Source organism: Diospyros lotus, chromosome 14, assembly GCF_014633365.1.
Source record: "Diospyros lotus cultivar Yz01 chromosome 14, ASM1463336v1, whole genome shotgun sequence".
Classification (NCBI taxonomy): domain Eukaryota; kingdom Viridiplantae; phylum Streptophyta; class Magnoliopsida; order Ericales; family Ebenaceae; genus Diospyros; species Diospyros lotus.
In genome coordinates, this window is record NC_068351.1 from 7,486,899 (window position 1) to 7,506,941 (window position 20,043).

General features: G+C 35.4%; 2 protein-coding genes across 5 annotated transcripts; one reads left to right on the forward strand and one right to left on the reverse strand.

The window, feature by feature from the left end:
- The first annotated feature begins 559 nt into the window (after nt 1-559).
- Nucleotides 560-10,348, forward strand: LOC127791061 (probable U3 small nucleolar RNA-associated protein 11). Its single transcript, XM_052320804.1, has 9 exons — nt 560-873; nt 2,800-2,939; nt 4,145-4,235; nt 4,346-4,437; nt 4,520-4,613; nt 4,756-4,835; nt 6,615-6,695; nt 9,742-9,841; nt 9,922-10,348. The coding sequence occupies exons 2-9, from the start codon at nt 2,884-2,886 to the stop codon at nt 10,012-10,014; spliced, it is 687 nt and encodes a 228-aa protein (XP_052176764.1). The 5' UTR covers nt 560-873; nt 2,800-2,883; the 3' UTR covers nt 10,015-10,348.
- Nucleotides 10,349-12,460: 2,112 nt separating this feature from the next.
- Nucleotides 12,461-17,353, reverse strand: LOC127790668 (L-2-hydroxyglutarate dehydrogenase, mitochondrial). Of its 4 annotated transcripts, none has more exons than XM_052320256.1 (5): nt 16,948-17,353; nt 16,559-16,840; nt 15,945-16,381; nt 13,499-13,635; nt 12,461-12,853 (listed from the first exon to the last, which is right to left on the reverse strand). In XM_052320256.1, the coding sequence occupies exons 1-4, from the start codon at nt 17,302-17,304 to the stop codon at nt 13,512-13,514; spliced, it is 1,200 nt and encodes a 399-aa protein (XP_052176216.1). In that variant the 5' UTR covers nt 17,305-17,353; the 3' UTR covers nt 12,461-12,853; nt 13,499-13,511. The 4 variants fall into 4 exon arrangements, 3 of the variants coding, with proteins under 3 accessions (XP_052176216.1, XP_052176215.1, XP_052176217.1); XM_052320255.1 differs by having other exon boundaries at nt 13,499-13,658; XR_008020804.1 differs by lacking the exon at nt 12,461-12,853 and adding an exon at nt 13,777-13,905 and having other exon boundaries at nt 13,523-13,658.
- Nucleotides 17,354-20,043: the final 2,690 nt, after the last annotated feature.

Genomic DNA, 20,043 nt, shown 5'->3' on the forward strand with positions numbered 1-20,043 from the left:
AATTAACATTACCCATCTCTTAATTAACATCGAATATAAAAAAAAAGAATTATTAATAGTGAGTGCATAACAATATAAGTGAGATATCTTTTTGAAATGAGAGTTAGGATTTTGAAACTTTTTCTACCATCCTTAAATCATATGATAAATTTTTTTATCTCTTTTCGTGCATAGATAAAGAATAAAGAGTGATTTGTTAAAATAGTTTATAATTTTGTATGATTTTTTCGAATCTTAATAATTCTTCACTTAATATGTCTTTTTCTTTGTCAAATTCATCTGATCGTTAATTATAACTAAAAAATTAACTATTCAAGTCATTTACTTTCACTTTTGGTGCACTAACTTGGCTGAATCCGGTCCTATTATAAATGGAAACACCTCGTGGTGCCATTTTGATATTTCCGAGATATTTCATATACAAAAAAACGTGAAGAAATATCTAAAAAAAACTTTTTGGGTCGTTTTGTAATATTAGAAAAATAATGGGGAGGACCAAGAGGTTAGAGACGGAAAAGATTCCGTCTCTAATCAGCATCGTGTTAATTTTGATTTTGATTCTGATTCGAGGGCTGCCCCTCTGCGAACCCTTACCTCTCTCAGGTTTCCTTTCGTCACAGCTCAGAGCTACTCTCTATCTCTCTGACCGTCCCTTTATCATCGTTTCCCCTTGCCGCCCGGTTGCTTAGTGTTCGGTGCCGCCGTCGATTCACAACTCGGGTTTTTCGGTGCCGCCGTCGACTCACAAACACAAACTGGGCTGAGCCGCCGTCGATTCACAAACACGAATCGACTTTTCCGTGCTCGGTACCGCCGTTTCCGTGCAACACGAATCGTCGCTACCCCTTGCCGCCGTCGATTCAGCTTGAAGGGGTAGGATTTCTTTTGTCTGTTTCTTGGTCTTATTTGTGGTGATTCTCGTATTGCTTCGTTTTGACTTGAAAGGGTCTGATTCCTGTCCGTAAGCTAATGATTTTACTCTCATTGTGATAATTTGATTGCGTTGTTATAATCTTTCAGAGTGATGAGAACCTTTTCTTGCTAGGGTTGTCGATTCGTGTCGCCCTAATTTTGAGGCTGCCTCTGTTTGATCAAATAAAATCATTCAGAATTATTACAAACTGAATTATTGTTGGTTTCCTTAATTTGAAAGTGAAATTTGTCTGGTGGCAGTTAAAGGGATGTGCCCACTCTCTTTTCAACCCCAATAGATGCTTAGCATTTAGCAGAGCTGGCCCTGTTATGATCCCAACCCGCCAACTGCTATGCTTTTAACGACTCTGTCATCTCTCTGTCTTCTCCGTTCCTCTTAATTGTACTGATTCAAGTTGCTAGGCTTTAGTCTGGGAATGAATTGAAGTGTGAACTTGGTTGATGTGTTGATTAAATGATATTGGACTTGGTTGATGTCCAAGAGACCATAGAGTAAGAGAATGATGAAGTGGAGGAACTTTTATAAATTGTATTATGTTTGATTACTTTCTTTTTTAAAATTTATTTTTTGTTTTTAATTAGTAATTCATGGTTCATGGATGATAGAACTTATGTTTACGTTTGTTTGAATGCATTATGAAATTTATGTTTATTTTTAGATTGAATAGCTATTTTTTATTATTTTCTATATTAAAAATTATATTTATAAAAAGGCCCCTATATTTTTTTATTTATGTGTTTCCCTTGCGTTTCCATTTTCTACTTTTTTGAAATATGCAGTTTTCCTATTTTCATTCTGTATCATATCCATTTTCCATTTCTGTTTCCATGCAACCTAGGTCCGACCACGCCATCCTTCTTTAGAGAGTAGTTTTGTTGGTTGGTTAATCGGTCACATTCCATTCCTGAATTTATTGGATTGGTTGTGATAATTGCTGCCCTTAGTGACCTGAAAGACTAAAACTTCTCCTTTAGGTGCTTCAACCGTGTTATAGTTTTTCTTGCTAAGTTTGTTGTGGGGTTTTCTTTGTGGCTTTTGGGTGTATGGATTTAAGCTCTTCCAATATATAAGATTCCTTTTCCGTGATGGTTATGACTGTTTTTTTAGAGGTGTCTGCTTTCTTTTGTTTTATGTTCTTTTCTTTTTGTTCTCTTAGTTTTGTGGTTGGGTTACTGGTTTCTGTTGTATGGTTTCAATCATAACTTGGAAGGATTTGATTTGATCTCCATCATGTGAATGATTTTGTTTCATTGATGGTACTTTGAGTGTATTGTTGTGGTCTTTCAAAGTGACTGATTAGTGGGTGTAGCCTGTTAGCGCTTTCTGCCCATGACCTGGTTAACAAAGGCCTGCTTTGAGCTTTTGCATAGCCAGGACTGGGCTCATCAAAGGCCTGTGCTGGCTGAGGTTTTTCTCAGCCAGGATCCCACTAGCTGAGACCTTCTTTGCCCTTGAGGTTTTGGTTGGCCAAGGCCTATCATGTGGAGGTGTCACCTGATTAGCTTTGCTGGTCCAAGACCTTGCCAGGCTCTATGGCTTAAGTGCCAAGACCTTACCATACACACACCATAAGGCTATGCTAAATGATATGTTAGAGTGTGACTGTACAATATACTTCCACTGTGATATTGTCTTCTGCACATATGGAATTTTTCTTTTTGCTCCAATTCAGCATGAGTTATATTTAATTCATTATTCAAAATCATGTTACAAGTTTATATCCTTATTGGGTTGTATTGTCAATTAGCTGCATTCAGGTTCAAAGCATATAAAAGGATCTCTTGCCTGTAGTTGCACAACATTTGCACCTTTCAATTTCTGTGCTGTCTTACTATTTTTTTTTTCGTTTGTCTGTAATCTTGCAGCAACTAGAGAATTGAAGTTTCTAATTGGTCAAACAGCACATCAATTCTGTACTCTATTGGCGGTTGCTTTCCTTATTCTTGAAAATGGTTTCCTTAAAGAATATGTTTCACAGTAAGGCTCACCAGGAGCGTGCTCAGCCGTGAGTGATCTGTCCATTTGAATCATGTCATTTGTTTAATTCCTTTGGCTAATAATTTGGAGCTATTTCAATAATGCTGTCTATTTTTTGATTTTTCATTTATGTGTGTTATATTTTTACTTTATAAATAAAAACAAACATGGAAAGATGCATTTAATAAGCATATTGTTTCATAAGTAAGTAGAGGCAAAAATAAGAGAATTTTTTTTGATAACCTGCAAATATATTATTTGTTGTCTTTAACTTTTATTGAATCCGCATGTCATTAACTATTATTGATTTTTATTCATATTAATGTTGGTTACTTTTAGTTGATTGTGTGAATATGATTATTGGTATTCATATTATAATGTAATGTCTATAATAATATCGACAATGTCGCTTGTAATTATAACTATAAATTCTAATATTACTATTAAATATTTGTTCATAATATTATTATTTAATATTGGATATATACTGTGTATTAATATAAGCAATATTTTTTAGTAACGTTCATAAAATGTTGATCTAACCAATAGTGATACTATTTATATAATATCAATATCAAATATTCATGATTTTATTGGTAATTGCATTATATATTTGATAATGATATTAGGTATATTCTTATTAATTAGTGCAATTTCAATATTATAATAACAAATAATAATGGCTTAGTATTACAAAAATTCAGATATTAAAATTTTAAAATCTGTATTGATTATCAATTTCAAAATAACATTGATAATATTTTAGTGAAATATTAATATTAGCCTTAGTGGTGTTAGAATACTACTAAAATTGTAATGCTTAAATCGGTATTCACAAGACTAATATTAACACTAATGCAATATTAGGAGGATCGCGATATTATGATGTATTTAATATTTTTATTATGGTAATAGAAATCTCATGGTAATGGATAAAAATAGTAAGATAGAATAGTACTCTATTAATAATATTATTTTTCTAGTCTCATAATACTAACAAAAGTAACAGTGGGTGAGCATGGCTTTTTGGTAATTGACGATGTTGGTTTGTTTCAATTGAAAAAACTTTTTGGTTTTTTTGCTTTCTTGTCATTTCCAGTTTCAATGCATTGAATATGTAGTGATTGTCAAACAACTTTTTTTTTAATTTTTTTAAAAATGAAAACAAAACTAGAAAATAGAAAAGAAAAAGTTATCACATTGGCTCATTTGTTCACATACTGTTTGAGTCAGACATGCAAGAAAAAAATTTGGGCTTCTTGAGAAACACAAGGACTATGTTGTGCGGGCACAGGCATATCACAAGAAAGCGGAGGCCTTACAGGTAATGTTGTGGTTCCTCTCCTATTGTCTATCACTATGTTGTCCTTGGCTACTAAAATTTTGATTCCGTTTCAATATATTATGATACTAAAAACTGTGTTCACTTCACAGAAACTCAAGGAGAAAGCTGCATTCAGGAACCCAGATGAATTTTACTTTAAGATGATCAAAACAAAAACTGTTGGTGGAATCCATAAATTGGAGTAATGCATTAAGTTCCATCATTTTGAATTTTATGCTCACCCCTCTCACCAGTCCAATTGAACTCATTAGCTTTTGTTATAGGACTAACGCTAACAAATACTCTCAAGAAGAGCTAATGTTAATGAAGACTCAGGATATAGGATATGTCTTGCAGAAACTTCAAAGTGAAAATAAGGTAGCTGGGTGGTTTCACAATTATTGAAATGTTGCTTTTATTAATTGAAGAGTTCTCCTTCACGGGATTCTTCTTCTTCTTTTTTGTGATAAGTATCTCCTTCACAAGCTTCTTAATGTGATTTTTTTTTTCTGTGCTGCAGAAAATTGAGAAGCTAAGTACCATGCTACAGCGTCTTGATAATCCGTCATCAAGCAGACATGTATACTATGCTGAAGACAGGTGTGAGCTTTTTGATCGTTTCCTGAGGATGTTTTGTCTCATATTTTTTTTACTAAAAATGAAAATTGGCTCAACCAGGAAATGTGTTTTGCAATATAATCAACTTGTTTTGGAAGTATTTTCTGTCGTATATATCATAACTGCTATTGTGATGGCAATGAAACAAAACTTAAATTATCTAACTTACAAGTTATGTTCAACTTAAGGAGAAAAAGAAATAGAAGATGCAATGAGAGGTGTGGTTATATATCCACTCTGCTTGCTATTTTCATGGATATGCAAAGCTTAAAACCAAGTCTTCTTCTTAACAAAATGGTGTACATTGAGAAATATCAAACACACGATTATACAAGTCTTCCTTTATTAAATTGGAACTTTCTGTCACCCCCATATTAGTCACATAAACACATTGGAACATTGACTATGATATTTCCACATTTGACTTCAAACTGTGCTTTAAGGCGATTATTACAGGTTCCCATAGTAGTTGGTAGTTTGGAAATTTATTTGTCAATTTAGTAAGAACCGCAGTTACTGTTCTTATTTGTTGTCATCATATGATAAAATTGTTGCTAGAAATTCCAGAGGTTTAGCAATGACAGCTCAAACAATCTTTGCCATGATATTAGTTCAGTCTTGTAGTTGCAGCTATTGTTTTGAACTTCTGGTGGATTTGTCAGCTTTTGTGTGACAAATTATTCCCTCATGTTGCTAAATTTACTGCATATAAAAAGGTTAGGTGTTATATCATTCAAAACCTCTCAAGGCTATCATACTTTCATGATCATGGGCTTTCATCTAAAAAATACAAATATCTATATATTATATGACTACAGTATTGACTTGGATGTGCTAAGGTATAATTTTCAAGAAAAAGCAGGACAGGATTTGTGAGGACACCATAACACAATATATGCATTCTGGGAAGAAAAAAAAAAAACCTCGTAAATTATTTGTTTGCATTGCAAATGCATTTTGTATTATGAAAACATGTTATTAGTAATTATTTTATGCTCTCAGATATACTTGTTTTATTATGTTCTAAATCCTTCATGTTCTTTTTTTCCCCCAATCTTGTACCAGAATTACCAAGATTGGAATTGGAAGCTGGAAACAATATGAGAAATGGAAAATTGTGGTTCAAAAATACAATGGGCAATGAAGACTTTTAGGTTACATAACTTGGATGGAATATATGGAAGAAAATTTCTTTGGAACTTTAACTAAAGTAAAATAAAGAGTTAGAAAACTTCATCGACAAGCTAAAATATTATTACTAGCAATATTATTAGGTGAAACTTAAGGTGAACTCATATTTTGTTGTTCCAAATGAGCTTCTAGGACTATGTATCTTGAGGATACAAGTTTCTGCCCTCAATCTTAGATTTTCTTGTTAATTTTATTAGATATCTTGTGAACATGGATCCCATGTGTTCTGGGTTAGCTATGAGTTCTATATTATCTGTTGCTTCTTCAACTCTATATTTACTATAAAAAGATTTCAAATCATCTCTACATTATTATGCAAAAAAAAAATCCCTACATCTGGTATAACATCATTGACGAATTATATTATTTCTTGTGCTTTGGAGAAATATTGATTAGGGAATTTTCTATTTCCACAAAGCTTTTGTATTCTTACATTTGTTATTGCCTTTTCAAATGCAATTCAGTTAGCAGATGCCATCATATATACTTCATAAATTCTTCTTCCTTCTCTTTGATTTTATTGTGGCATGGTATAGATTATTTATATCCATCTATTTATTTTCCTTCTAGGGAGGATGCTGAAACATTGCAATTGCAGACCTCAGGTAGAAAGGTGCCTGATTTTGGGAGTTTGCCTGATCATATTAAAAGGTATAAATAATTGGTTAAGTTTGTTACTGCTGCTGATTTTCTGGTATGAATTTTTAATGTTAAAATGTGTATTTTAGAGTAGTTTATTATTGATGTATATGAGCCAGGACATCTTTTGGTTTTTGATTTTATGAACATCATGAATGTACTGATGAGTTTTTAGCTTGTTAAATTATACTGTTAAAAGTTTTGTTGTGCTTGGATTCAGACATGGCCATTTTCCTTGGGTATAACACTCAAGTCTCAAGTGAAATCTAAATCTAATCAAGGCTTGATGCCCAAAATATAGAATAAAGAAGGGGTAATATCATTTGAGAAATTTGGAGTCACCACCTAGCATCCAATTAGTCCCATGCTAAGTTACCTTACAAAATGTAGTTTCTGAGTGAAATGGCCAAGGCCTGTTTGTATGTTTATGACTCTAGTTTTGTTAGCATGAATCAAGGTTCAGGCTTTGGGGTTTGGTATAGGAGCAGACAAGGTGTCAAGACACTCTTACACCATCCTCATGATGCTAGTGAGGAAATTGTTGTATTTTAGACATGATGTTGATTTGATGAATGAAGATACTAAGTAACAGAACGCAATATGATGATGGGAAGAGAGTGAAATTTTAGAGGTGGTTGGAATTGGAAATATAATCCAAGTTGTCCATGTATCCTTCTTTCGAGTGAGAAAGTCACAGGCAATTGTGGACATTGTTTTGCCAAAAAATTGAGTAAGGTCAGATTTTGGCCTCTGTATGAATAAATGACAACTGTGTGCAGATCTTGGATTTTTTGCAATCTAAGGCTCAAAGATTAAATTCTTAATTTGAACTTTCTATATATTGAAGATTCAATGTCCCGATGATGGATCTTTGACCATTCACCATTTGAAAATCAGGAGGGAAAGAGATTGGGGCTCTTGCAGCCTGAAGACTAGGATCACAGTGATTTTGCCAAGTAGATGGTTCAATGCTATGTATAGTTGTGAATAATTTACATTCAGCTTTTGGAAAATGAGTTCTGGTCTATGTTTTGTTTTGGTGAAATTAAGAAACTGACTTTGAAAAGTTATAATTTTGGAACTTATATTAAAATGATTGGCCAATAAACGTGCCTGTTGACAGTTAGGTTTCCAAACTGAATGAGTGTAGGCCTGTGTTCTGTTTGAGTGAAATTATGAAACTGACTTCAAAAAGATAGAATTTTGGAAATTATTTTAAAAATGATTGGCCAGTGAACATGTTTGTTGACAATTTGGAGGCCCAAACTGCAATGAGCTATTATCAATGAGAATTATTTGAAAGTGTTTAGTCTGACTCTAAGAAGCTTACTACTGAAAATTGATTCTGGCAATGCGAGTTTTGAAATTACTGATGTGGCCTCAAGTAGCATATGATTGGCTGTGTCACATTCCCAGAGTTACCTAGGGTTGTGATTGGAATTGGGGGAAGAAATCAGAATGTTAGAATTGAAGGAGGGGGAGAAATCAGCAGAAAAGAGAGGGAGAATTAGAGAAGAAACGAGAGAGGGATAGAGAGAATTAGGAAGATAGAATTTTCATTTCATCACACATGATATCAATCCTCTTCCAATTAGCCTTTTTATAGGCAAAGCTAGCTGCTTAACTGATTTCTAACAGCACCCATGTGCTCCTAACAAATTGCAAAATATCCCTAACAAACTATTATACTCCATTACAATAATGCCCCTCTATTGCTCCTAAGGTCATGACAATTTTCCCACCTTGAAAGGTTTCTTGTCCCCGAGAAACTTATTACAACTGAGCTGTTGTTTCTTCATCTAATGCCCATCTTCACCAACTGGTTTCTTCTTTGCCTTTTCTTGTTCTTATCTCATATTTTCCTCTTCTTTTGCTTTCTCTTTTCTTTTTCCTCAACAGTAACAGTACTCTAACTTGCTGCAACACCAAGTATAGCCATCCACTTTTTCCATATTGCCATTGAAAATGGTTACAATTGAGCTGTCAGCCCTGCAACCATATCATTTCCAATTATAGGAAGAAATTCAAACTTCTCTTTAAGCAAATCAACCCTTTTGGCAGCTGCTGTCCTGTCTTGTGTGCCCGAGCCAATAACATCCACATGGGATGTTCCAAGCAAGGTGCCTGGTGCAATCCTTTTGTCCTTCTCCTCAAGTACTTGGTAAATAGGCTTTTCAGGCTCCTTCCTCTGTTGTTTTAGGAGATCAATAGCATCAAGAATCTCAGCATCAGTGGGAGTGCTTGAGAGGCTGTCAACTGATTGAATACCGTCCTCCAATTCCTCTTCCTCAATCTCTTCTTCCACCTCCTCTTCTTCCTCTTCTCCTTCTTCCTCAAAGTTGGACTGATATTTTTGCAGAACCCCAAAAACATCACCATCGAGAACTTCTTTTCCAAAGGAATCAGTGTGTTCCTTTAATTCTCCTTTTGCCCACTCACCCTGGACCAAACCCCTTCTCATGTTATGACCTGCTAAATGCAGTTATTCTTTTCTGTAGGTCAAACCCCTACTTATGTTACTATACTGTTTTGTACTTCTTGAGCCACTCAGGCACTTGGTCCACACCCATTCTACTAAAAAATTTTAAGGTTCTTGGGTGAGAGTGCAGAGGGTTTTGGACCTCTTATTACTACTTTCTGTTAAACCATCTTTCTTTTTCATCATTTTTTTCTTTAACCACTTATGCACTGTCTGGAGTTGAATTTGTCTGCCAATTCATATATGTTTGTCGAATATGATTTATTCTTATGTTATCTTAGTGGTTTCAAATTTTATTATGTCTATTTTTGGTCTCTGTAGTCCTGGTTCTGGGAGACAGCTCTTTTGGTCCAGAATTTGTTCCCCATTTAATTGTTAGATATACGCTCATTGTATAGGCAAACAAAGTTTAGTATTATATTCCTTTAGGTCATTAAATATACCATGAATATGCAAGAGAGGTTCTTAGTTCAGTACTAATTCTTGTTTGTGCCCTTATAACGCCAGTGTGCACGAAATAGCTTTTCAGTACAGTATCTAGTTCGTACTTAATCCACTAAACATGTTCTCGACCTGCAGGAAAACCGCTACTTCGTACAGAGAGCTGGAGGCTCGAAGAAGCAGAGTGAATGAGTTGGAGAAACTATATATGGATATGGCTTTGCAGAAAGAGCTACAGGTATGAAAAGTTAAGATTTGGTGTTCTCCCATGCTGCTGGTTTTTATACTCGTAGTAAATGTACGCATTTGCTGGAGCAGAAAAAGGGGAGGAAACGCAAGCTTCGTGAAGATGAGATTGTTAGTCCAACTTCTAGGCCAGTATACAAGTGGCGCGCAGAGCGAAAACGCTGAAAACATGTGGCTGTTTGTCATTCTGTTTCTTATTGGATTTGTGGGTTTCTCCATCTAAGCCAGTATGGGGGAGTGTTTGAGAGAACCAGGACAGGAGGATGAAGTTAGTGTGAGCTCACCACTTAATTGATGTGCAGATGCAGAGTTTGACAAACCTACATATTCCTTGTGGAAGGTTGACTCCAATTTTATTTTATTTTTTTAATTTGGGAGCTGATTTTGTAGACTTGTGTGGAATTGTTTGAACAGAGTCCAGGGACCCTAAGCCTAAGTTTATGCTGTATCTGGTTATATATATTTGCAAAAGAAATTCTTAGAAAGTCTATTTCCTATCTGCTTGCCGTCGCCTATCATGGAATGTCGCCATTTTGGTCATTTCGATGGTCCATACAGTTATGGGCTTTCTTGTGAATATGTACAGCGAAATGGATTAGAATGGGCTGCGTTCATTGTCCGATGCCATGAAATGGCCAAAATGCCCTTCTTTTGAGAAGCAAAATCATTAACATGGGGGCATTTTGGTCATTTACTTGGGCACTGATAATATCATTATGAGAAATTTTATTTGCGTCTTTTGCTCTTCACAATTATATTTTACTAAATTTAATATAACTAAAATAAGATGGAAGAAAAACTCATTTTTGTCCTTCATTTACAGCATGGATTTGTTATTCTCCATTTATCATCGCTGGCGACTCCATTCGCCTCTCGTCGAAATTGCCAGCTGATCATTTCTGTTCTATTGTGATCACCAAGTTCGTCAATCGCCTTTCCTGTATCTCTTGCCAAACTTGCCTACCCATCTGCTTAGAGCATGTGTTTATTGATGTGGACTTGTTGAAATGTTTTTCTCGAACCCTAGGAAAAGCATTATACAAAATGCATTTCAGAACCATTATTAGAAATGCATTTCTTTCTCTTTTTTCAAAGTAAGATCTATTGCCTTATTGTTTTCCTTTCTTTTTCTTTGCAAAGCCAAAGAAAAATACACGTATCTTCTGCATTTTTTTTCTCCATCCCTCTCATAGCTTCCAAACAAAGATTTTTATAAATTCACTAATGTTCAATAAATTGTATGAAAAAAAAAATAAAAACAACTGGTTTCTCTTTTTTTTTTTTAAACACCTAATTTGTTTTCCATCTCTTTTATCTTATCTGCGTTCAAATTGGGTGTTTCAAAAAAACTATTCTTCAACTTTACTGACAAATAAGGTAAAAGAGATGGAAATCAAATTAGATATTCCAATTAAAAGGGAGATTAGTTGTTTTTGTTTTCCTTTTTCTCAACAATTTATTGAAGATTAGTGAATTTATGAAAGTCTCTGTTTGGAACTTGTGAGAGGGATGGAGAAAGAAAATGTAAAGGATATATGCAAAGGAAAATAAGAAGGAAATATATCTTACTTTGAAAAAAAAAAAAATACATTTCAAATAATGGTTTCTGAACCCTAGGATTCAAGAGAATGCACCCCAAGGTTCAAGGAGCATTTTAACGAGTCCAGCCCTGGATTTTGGATGTCAATAAATGCGTGCTCTGAGCATATGGGCGGACGAGTTTAGCAAAAGATAAGAGAGGTAATTGGCGAGTCCAACGATGGTGATAGGACAGAGCAAATGGACGAGCGATTTTGACGAGAGAGGCAATTAGAGTTGTCAATGATGATAAATGGAAAAACAGATCCATGACTACAAATAAAGAGCAAAAATTAGCTTTTTTCTATCTTATTTTAGTCACATTAAATTTAATAAAATGTGACTGCAGATAGCAAAACACGTGACAGCAAATAAAATTTCCCTATCATTATTCTAACAGTATTCACGAGACTGGTTTTGCACTATCATCATACTTGTGGAATCTTCAATAACACTGAACTGATAGAAGAATGGGTTTCATGGGGCTAACGTGAATTTAACTTTATGCTACCAACAGCGGTACCAAGGTATAGTCTAGAAAAACCTTGGTTTGGGTGCATGAATACTAACTCCTGGAGCATTCCGGTACATCATTGTGTCATAACATTCAATTATGAAACAAAATATGTATAATCAGTAGTAGAATCATATGTACATAATATATTTCCGAAGATGTATGACCTAAGATTATTTTAATGCAATATGGACATAGAAAAGCACAAGCCTTAGGAACGGTTACCGTCAACTAATATCACACATTTAACCTCTATAGTGTCTAGAAGTAGCAAGAAACAGAGTTCGAATCAAACATGTTTATCGTATTAACATGACCACATTTATCTCCAAAACTACATGAGACATTCCCAATGTAACAGGTGTTCCACCAAGTTCTTGTACGCGTCGTCGTATAGCAAGATAACAGGCTTCAGCACACCTATCTGAGATCTGGAAGCATTGGCATAGTTGAATTTGAATCCATATTCAGGACGTGGTTTTACCCTGCACCTATCAGATTCTCCACTTTTAAGTGAAATGAGAGAACACCATGAGATCATCCACATACATGGCAAAAGCAATTGAGTTGGTAGAGGAAACATTGAGATAGTGAAATGCATTTGACATCAAAGATGGATACCTCTCCAACTTTCTGGACTTCAAAGGGAATAATACTGGACTCTGAACAAGACGACAACTTACCGAAGCCTTTATCCTAATCCCACTATGTGGGGTCAGCTGGGCTCTGAACTGACAGCCGGTAGGAAATATTAGGAAACCGAACAATTTGATCAAACAAGTTTCTGGGTGTAGGTTATACACTTGACAACCTGTTGGCAACATACTCTGCAATTGCCAAGCTTGAAGTTAAACCTGGTGACTCAATTCCAAACAAGTTTACAAGGCCAGGTACTCCATGAATGTCCTCTCCCTGCAAAATAATTGAAACAGATGTGGTATTAAGGCAGGAGTACTCACCTGAAAAACAATCTGCCAAAAGTGGGAAAAATAAATGAAAATAAAGCTCAACAGTAGTTTGCTATGTTGTTTATGGATACAATAGAAGAAAATATGAAACATCATGCTTGTTATATACTTGACATCGCATATCCAAGTGGTTTGTAGTATTAAGCGGTTAGCAGTGGGTTTTGTATGTTTGGTTCATCCAATAGCCAGGCACTGGATACGCACTACAAATATTGTGAGCTGTCAATTGACACTCCAATATGAATCATTCAAGAACTGCCAGGAATTCTAATGACCAATACGAATCATTCGAGATCTGTCAGTAATTCTAATGAAAAATATGGGTCAGTCCAGAGGATCATCTGACTGGTCAAACAGTCATTACAGTAGGCTTACGGTGCAGAATTTCAACGTCATAGTTAAAAAACTGCTCCATCTTCAACAAGCGCATTAAGAAAAGTACCAAGGGACAACATAATAGATTAAAAGATTTAACACTCCAATGACATGCAATTCTTATTTGAAAAATCATAAATCAAGATTTTGAATGATGTTGGTATACAGAATAGAGAGGACTAGTTAAACAGTGACAAAATGAGAAAGAAACAACCTGGATCACAAAATCAACAAACCCCTGTTTGGGACCAGAAAGTTTGGGTCGGATGCCAGCATAACCAGGCTCCAGAGATCCATCCTTCAAACTGGGATAGTACTTTCTTATCTCTGGGTAAAATCGGTTTGCACGATCTGCATGTACAGAGTAATCAAACCTGAAGAAGGCAAGCATATAAACTTTTCTTTCAGTTATGGAAGACATAACAGAAAATCAGAACTTATACATAATTTGATAGTTTGCTGAAGCTAAGAGGGGAAGGTAACCATATTTACATATATAATGTGAAAATGAAAATATCCACTATCAGATGGCACTAAAAAGATCCAATATTCCTCTCCACTGCATCAGAACAACATTGTTGCTCTGGGAAGGGCTTATTAGCTCCCTATCAAGGACCAAATCTACAATAAATGTGATGAAAATCAGACAAGAATTTTAATTCTAGTGGACATCTAAAGGCAACCTCCATACAGAGTCAAAGCAATCCAGAAAAAGAAAATAAACAGCTTGAATAACATAAATGAACAATGAAATGATTATAGCTACCACTGATGAACATGGCTTCTCCAGCAGCCTAAAAAATGAAGATCCATTCTTCAGATAGATAAGTTCATGTTTTCCTGGGCAATGTTATATCTTCACCCAATCAGCAGCATTCATACGTCGTTTGTCTTAATCGTGCATGATGTAAGCTTTTAATAACATAACTTGTTTAAGATTTCTTTTGATCTCCAATCAATAGGTGTCTCAAGATATTCTCTTATACTTGTGACTTCTTGAGCTAGCACCCAAAGATTTGGCATCTATAAAAAGTATATAATACCAAAATGCTATTTAAAGTACATAGTTTATGCTATTGGAACATATGATAAGCTAGAGGTTGGAAATCCATAGACAAACATAAATGGAGAGGACGTACATTTTCCAAAGGTAGTAAATTGAGGGCAGATGGGGTATATCTTTAGAATACAGCAATGCTTCATAAGATGAAACTCAGTGACAGTGAATGCAAAAGTTACAAATTACTGTAAATATGAGGAAGATAGCCTCCAGATATTTTAGACAGCTACTCTGACTAAATGAACAAATAATCTAATTTTTATCCAGAGTCATTTGCTACCATGAGTGTTTAGTGTAAATAGAATCACTTATCCATGCAAAATGTGCACCTTTTTTTTTTTTTTTTTGGTGGGTAACAGAAGGGGTCCAAGGTTCACCCAACTACTCCCATACAGATCCATGAACACGGACCCACACACATGGGTCAAAGGATGGCGGTCATGGCCCCTTGAAATAGCCTCGCTTGATGCTTCCATTGTTTGAACCTTGGTTCAACTCAAAGTTCTTCAAGGGTTAAATGTGCATTTATTGCAACTAACAAGCAATTTTTTTTATGTGCCTCAATCTACACTAGCAATTTCAATACATGTAAGCTACATATTTTTCATGAGTGAACAACATGATCAGACTGCACTATGTGGAGATCTGATTGCTCTACACCATATATGGAGTTTTAAAGAGTTCAAAATAATTGAACAAATAAATTTGTTGAATAAAAAACTTGAATTATGAAAAAACACATTAGAATCCAATGGTTTTAAATTAAGCCAACCAAAAACTATTTATGTGGAATCTAAGTTCAGTGAAAATATGTGTGGATGATATTATTGTGAAACTTAGAGATTAAGTTATCTAAAAAAACAGATCAATTTTGATGTCTAGGATCAATTGTTTAAAAGGAATCGAAGATTAGGAGAATGCTACCTATAGAATCATAGCAAAGTATAGAACTGTGTTTAAAATTTTATGCAATTGTGAAATCCCTTTAAAGCAAAAGGGGAAGTGTTATCGGATAGCTATAAGACCATCTTTGTTGTATGACTCAAAATGTTGGACATTTAAGCGCCAATATTGGAAAACATTAGCATAGTTGAGATAAAAATGTTATGGTGGATGTGTGACCATACAAAAAACGCAAAATTAAAAAAACAAAAGGTTGGAGTAGCACTTGTCGAAGATAAGAAAAGGGAGTCACTATCAAGATAAGTTTGGACAAGTGAGAAGAAGACAGATAGAAGCACCTGTGGAGCAAAAGGATAAAATGGAGGAAATTTAAAGCAAAAGAGGGAGATGAAGACCGAAGAAGAAAATATGGCCGTGAATAGAGATGGTTGAAGATCTAGAATTTATATACCCAACCCCAATCACACAACCTACTGGGGAGTAAGCCTTGTGATTGTTTGTTGTAGATAAATTTGTTGAGATTATCATTCCAACTACTTCATCAGAATTTGAACAGGAAAGTCCTTAAGTTGTTTGGTCTCTTGTTCCCCAAAAGCATATTATAGAATCAATTAACAAATAGTGGTAAGGAAATTCAACCGTGCAAACAAAATTATCAAAAAATGTCATATAAGAGGAAAGGAATAAGAAAGTTCACTTGTTCAGTAAAATTGAAGTATCACTGCCACCATTAATCCATTCAACATCAGGGCCAAATTTCACTTGGCCATTCAAATCCAGGGTAACATGCACACCCAAGCCACCATCCTCGGGTATAGGATAAATCAAATGTCTAAATGGAGGACCTTTAGTATTTGCTAGAGTGAAGTAGCAACCACGAGCATAATATGAAGTGGGAATGAGTGCAGTATCTATGCCGCTAAATCGCTTTGCAAGGGATGGTGCACCCAAGCCTGTAGAGTTCACTACAAGCTTAGGAATAAGTACAAGCTCTGGCTGCAGGGGAAATTTCCCATCCCAGTTCTCAAGAGCCTTGCTTTCAGAAATATGAACGCAAAGATGATTTCCTTCAAGGTGACCACCAACCACGGCAGTGTTGTAAGACAAAGTTGTTCCATAGCCCTCTGCTTCTCCCTAAACCAACAAGGGAGTGATGTTTGTAATCCATGGTAGAATCAAAGCACACAGATCAGCTCGGGAGAATAAATAAGAAAATGAATTTCATCATTTACATGAATATAAAGTTAGGTCCTGGGATGCAATTGATCTATATACGATCAATATGGTGGCAATAAATATGGGAGGCCATACCACTAAAGTCAGCATCAGGGAATGGGTATCAATTATTCCTGACACAGGAGATAATAAAGCTTTCGAACATTGCAGTTCGGGCTCAATTCTCAGGGCTTCATAACCTTCGATCATCCTTAGACCATCAACCCCATTTTCAATCCCACGATTCATTATGCTGTTCAACTTTGGAATCTCTGAAGATCCAGTAGCAACTATGAGCTTACCAATCTGTTTATGAGGAATATCATGTTCTCTGCAATAACTGTACAGCAATTCTCTTCCCCTGACACAAAAAAGTGCCTGCAAACATGTTACAACGAACATTTTCTCCTCTTTAGCTTTCCATCAAAAAATCCAAGCTCCACATTAGGGTTTTCTTTCTCATTTAAGTGAAGTGGAAAAGGGACCTTGAAAGAAGAGGGAGGGTAGTAAATGCCGGCATGGATGACTTCACTGTTGCGAGAGCTGGTGCCGGTGCCGAAGGTCGGAGCGGAATCGACGAGGATCACCTTCCTTCGTTTCTTGGCGGCCAGTTCCCGCGCCACGGCGAGCCCCACCACTCCCGCCCCTATCACCAAGCAATCCACTCGCTCCCTCGCCACCGATCCTTCTTCTCCGCCATTTTTATTGCTTTGGCTGCTCAGATTCTTCGCCGATAGTAGCCTGCGATTGGTGTTGCTAGTAGTTGCCCTCGTCGCCGACGTTATAATCCTCGTCAGTCTCAGGCGCATCATCGTGGCTTCGGTGGCGGACTTCATCGCCATCAATAATCATCCAGGGAAAATTGCAAGAATAGGAATTTTGTCGGGAGAATAATGAAAAATAGGATAAAGCTAGTTGTGCATAAGAGGATGTACATATAACTTTACAGAATTATTGAATTATTAAATGATCAAATTATGCCTCAGTTCAACCCAACATATTCTCCCTCTTGCCTTGTCTCGCCTCGCCTCTACTCTCCTCTTTTCTGTCTCTCTCTCGTGCTCGCCTCTACACCTCGCCCTCGCCCTCGCCCTCACCCTCGCTCTCGTCGCTGCTCTTTCTCTCATTTGTCTCTCTCTCCTCTATCTCTCTCTCACGCTCGTCTCTGCGCTTTGCCATCGCCCTCACCGCTTGCCGATCGCCGTCGCCCGCTGTACCCTGGTTGGTTTGGGTGGTCGCCGGTTGTTGGAGATTATAGCAATGAGGAGGCAAGGCGGCAAGGCGCAGAGACGAGAAGGCGAGGCGACGGGAGACGGTGAGGTTACAGGCGAAGACGAGGCGGGCAGCGAGAGAGAGATGGGGTGAACAAATCGCGATATATCACGATTTTTTGATGTCAAAATCTCGCGATATATCACGTTTGTGAAGGGGTTTTGTGAACCCCTTCTGTACAAATAGTGCGATCCTAGAAAATATGACACCCTAATTTCTTTTTTACAAAATTAAGACTTTTGAAATAGATAATGGCAAAAATACCTTTATTCCTTTCTTCCTCATTAATTCATTGTTCTCTTTCGTTTCTAATTTTCGTTCTTTCACACCACCACATTTCATCACTGTATATAATGGAATACATCATCGGAGTTAGCTTTTTCTAGAAGCACGGAAAGGAGATCCAAATAACTTATAATTGTTGAATCTTTGATTCAACACGTAAACTTTTATGCAAGTGAAAATGCTCATTATTGTTAATATTTTTGGTCCAAGTAAAAATGCTCATTATTGTTAATATTTTTGGTCCATGCATAACACATAAAGTGGAGTGTCTCATGAAAGTGAATAACAAGTTACAGGAAATTAATGTTACTTTGTATGTTTCGTCCACATTGTAACATAAATCATTTTATATTTATGTGTAATTCTTGTTATTATTGATATATGTTTAACCAATCGATATCTATAACAGATATCCTTGACTCGATATCTTTAAACAATCGTATTTTACAATAGATATCTACAACGATATATTTGAACCGATGTCTTTAAACCAATGTATTTGAAATAATATATTTGCACCGATATTTATCAACAATCGATATCTTTTAACTTATATATTTGTACCGATATCTTTTAACATATATATTTGAATCGATATTTTTAGACCAATATCTTTGTATATATATTTTTGCACCGATATTTATCAACAACTGATATATTTGAACCGATTTGTTTAACATATATATTTGCACCAACATCTATCAACAACTAATATTTTTAGGCCGATGTCTTTAACATATATCTTTACATCGATATATTTGAACATATATTTTTGCACCAATATATTTGAATTGATATACATTAACAATCGATATCTATAATAGATATCTACAATCAATATATAAAACTGACATATTTTGATAATCATTGTGCTTATTCGATGGAGAACTTGTAAAAGTTAAATAAATACAAAATATAGAATAAAATAGCAGCTTAGGCAGAGAAAACAAGACGCACAACCGCTGTGTGTGACAGACTTTAAAAGTCTTATCAACAAATTAATCAACGAGGAATAAAAAACGTCATTTTTCCTTTTCAATGGTACATAACACATAAAATGGTTTAAATTACAAAGTGGATGAAACATACAAAGTAGCATTAATTTTTTTATAACTTTTTATCCACTTTAAATGTTGCGTACGAATCAAATATATTAATAACAACGAATATCCCTATTTGCGTAAAAGTTCGCGTTTTGGACCAAAGATCCAACAGCAATGGAAGTTGTTTGGGTCTCATAACTTTTCGTATCTCTAGAAAAAGCTGACTCTAGTGACTCATTTCATCGTATGTGATGATGTGAATGAATGAAGATTAAAAATAGAAGAGAATTATAAATTGACAAGAAAGAAATAGACAAATGTATTTTTGTCCTTATCTATTTCGAAAGTCATAATTTTATAAAAATAAATAAATAAATAAAGTGTCCTATTTTTCATTAAACTCTCACTATTTTTACAAATTTCCCTCCATCCAATCCAAGGCCCAGTGTGAACGTTTTTTGTTTTTTTATTTTTTTAATGTTTTTGTCACTAGATTGTAAAATAAAAGGATGAGTAGTGGGAGATTTATTTTTATTTATTTATTTAGAGAAAATCAAAATCATAATAATTATTGCAAATGCTCGCTCAGTTCACACTGCCAACTGCAACTAATTATAAGATTATTGGATTAGAGGCTAACTGACTACACACAAGGAGTTTGATTTGAAATCACTTTAATAAGTATAAGGCGACCAAATCCGAGATTGTCGCTGGTCGTACGTAAGTGCCGTTGGTTTGGGCTTATTCCTTCACTTCACCCTTCTTTCTAAATAAATAAAATATTATTATTTATTAATTAATTAATATACCAATCCAATCAATAATGATACTCTCGACTCATCTAAATCTTTGTGACAAGAGAGAGAGAGAGAGAAGCATAAATGAGAAGCGAAAGGGATTTTCCTTTGGAGGGTCCCTTCGTTGACTTGAGCTGCTGCTCCGCCGCCGCCATTAATAAATGGGCGGTCTCCATTTGGTGAA

What these genes read in the sequence shown, in the direction of transcription:
- LOC127790668 (XM_052320255.1), bottom strand. Translation starts at nt 17,304, where the DNA reads ATGGCGATGAAGTCCGCCACCGAAGCCACGATGATGCGCCTGAGACTG. An exon ending in CCCTGATGCTGACTTTAGTG is followed by an intron (nt 16,382 to 16,558) that starts GTATGGCCTCCC and finishes TTGTTGGTTTAG; the next exon opens with GGAGAAGCAGAGGGCTATGG. An exon ending in TTGTTGATTTTGTGATCCAG is followed by an intron (nt 12,854 to 13,498) that starts GTTGTTTCTTTC and finishes ATTATTTTGCAG; the next exon opens with GGAGAGGACATTCATGGAGT.
- LOC127791061 (XM_052320804.1), top strand. Translation starts at nt 2,884, where the DNA reads ATGGTTTCCTTAAAGAATATGTTTCACAGTAAGGCTCACCAGGAGCGT. An exon ending in AGAAAGCGGAGGCCTTACAG is followed by an intron (nt 4,236 to 4,345) that starts GTAATGTTGTGG and finishes TTCACTTCACAG; the next exon opens with AAACTCAAGGAGAAAGCTGC. An exon ending in TTGCCTGATCATATTAAAAG is followed by an intron (nt 6,696 to 9,741) that starts GTATAAATAATT and finishes CTCGACCTGCAG; the next exon opens with GAAAACCGCTACTTCGTACA.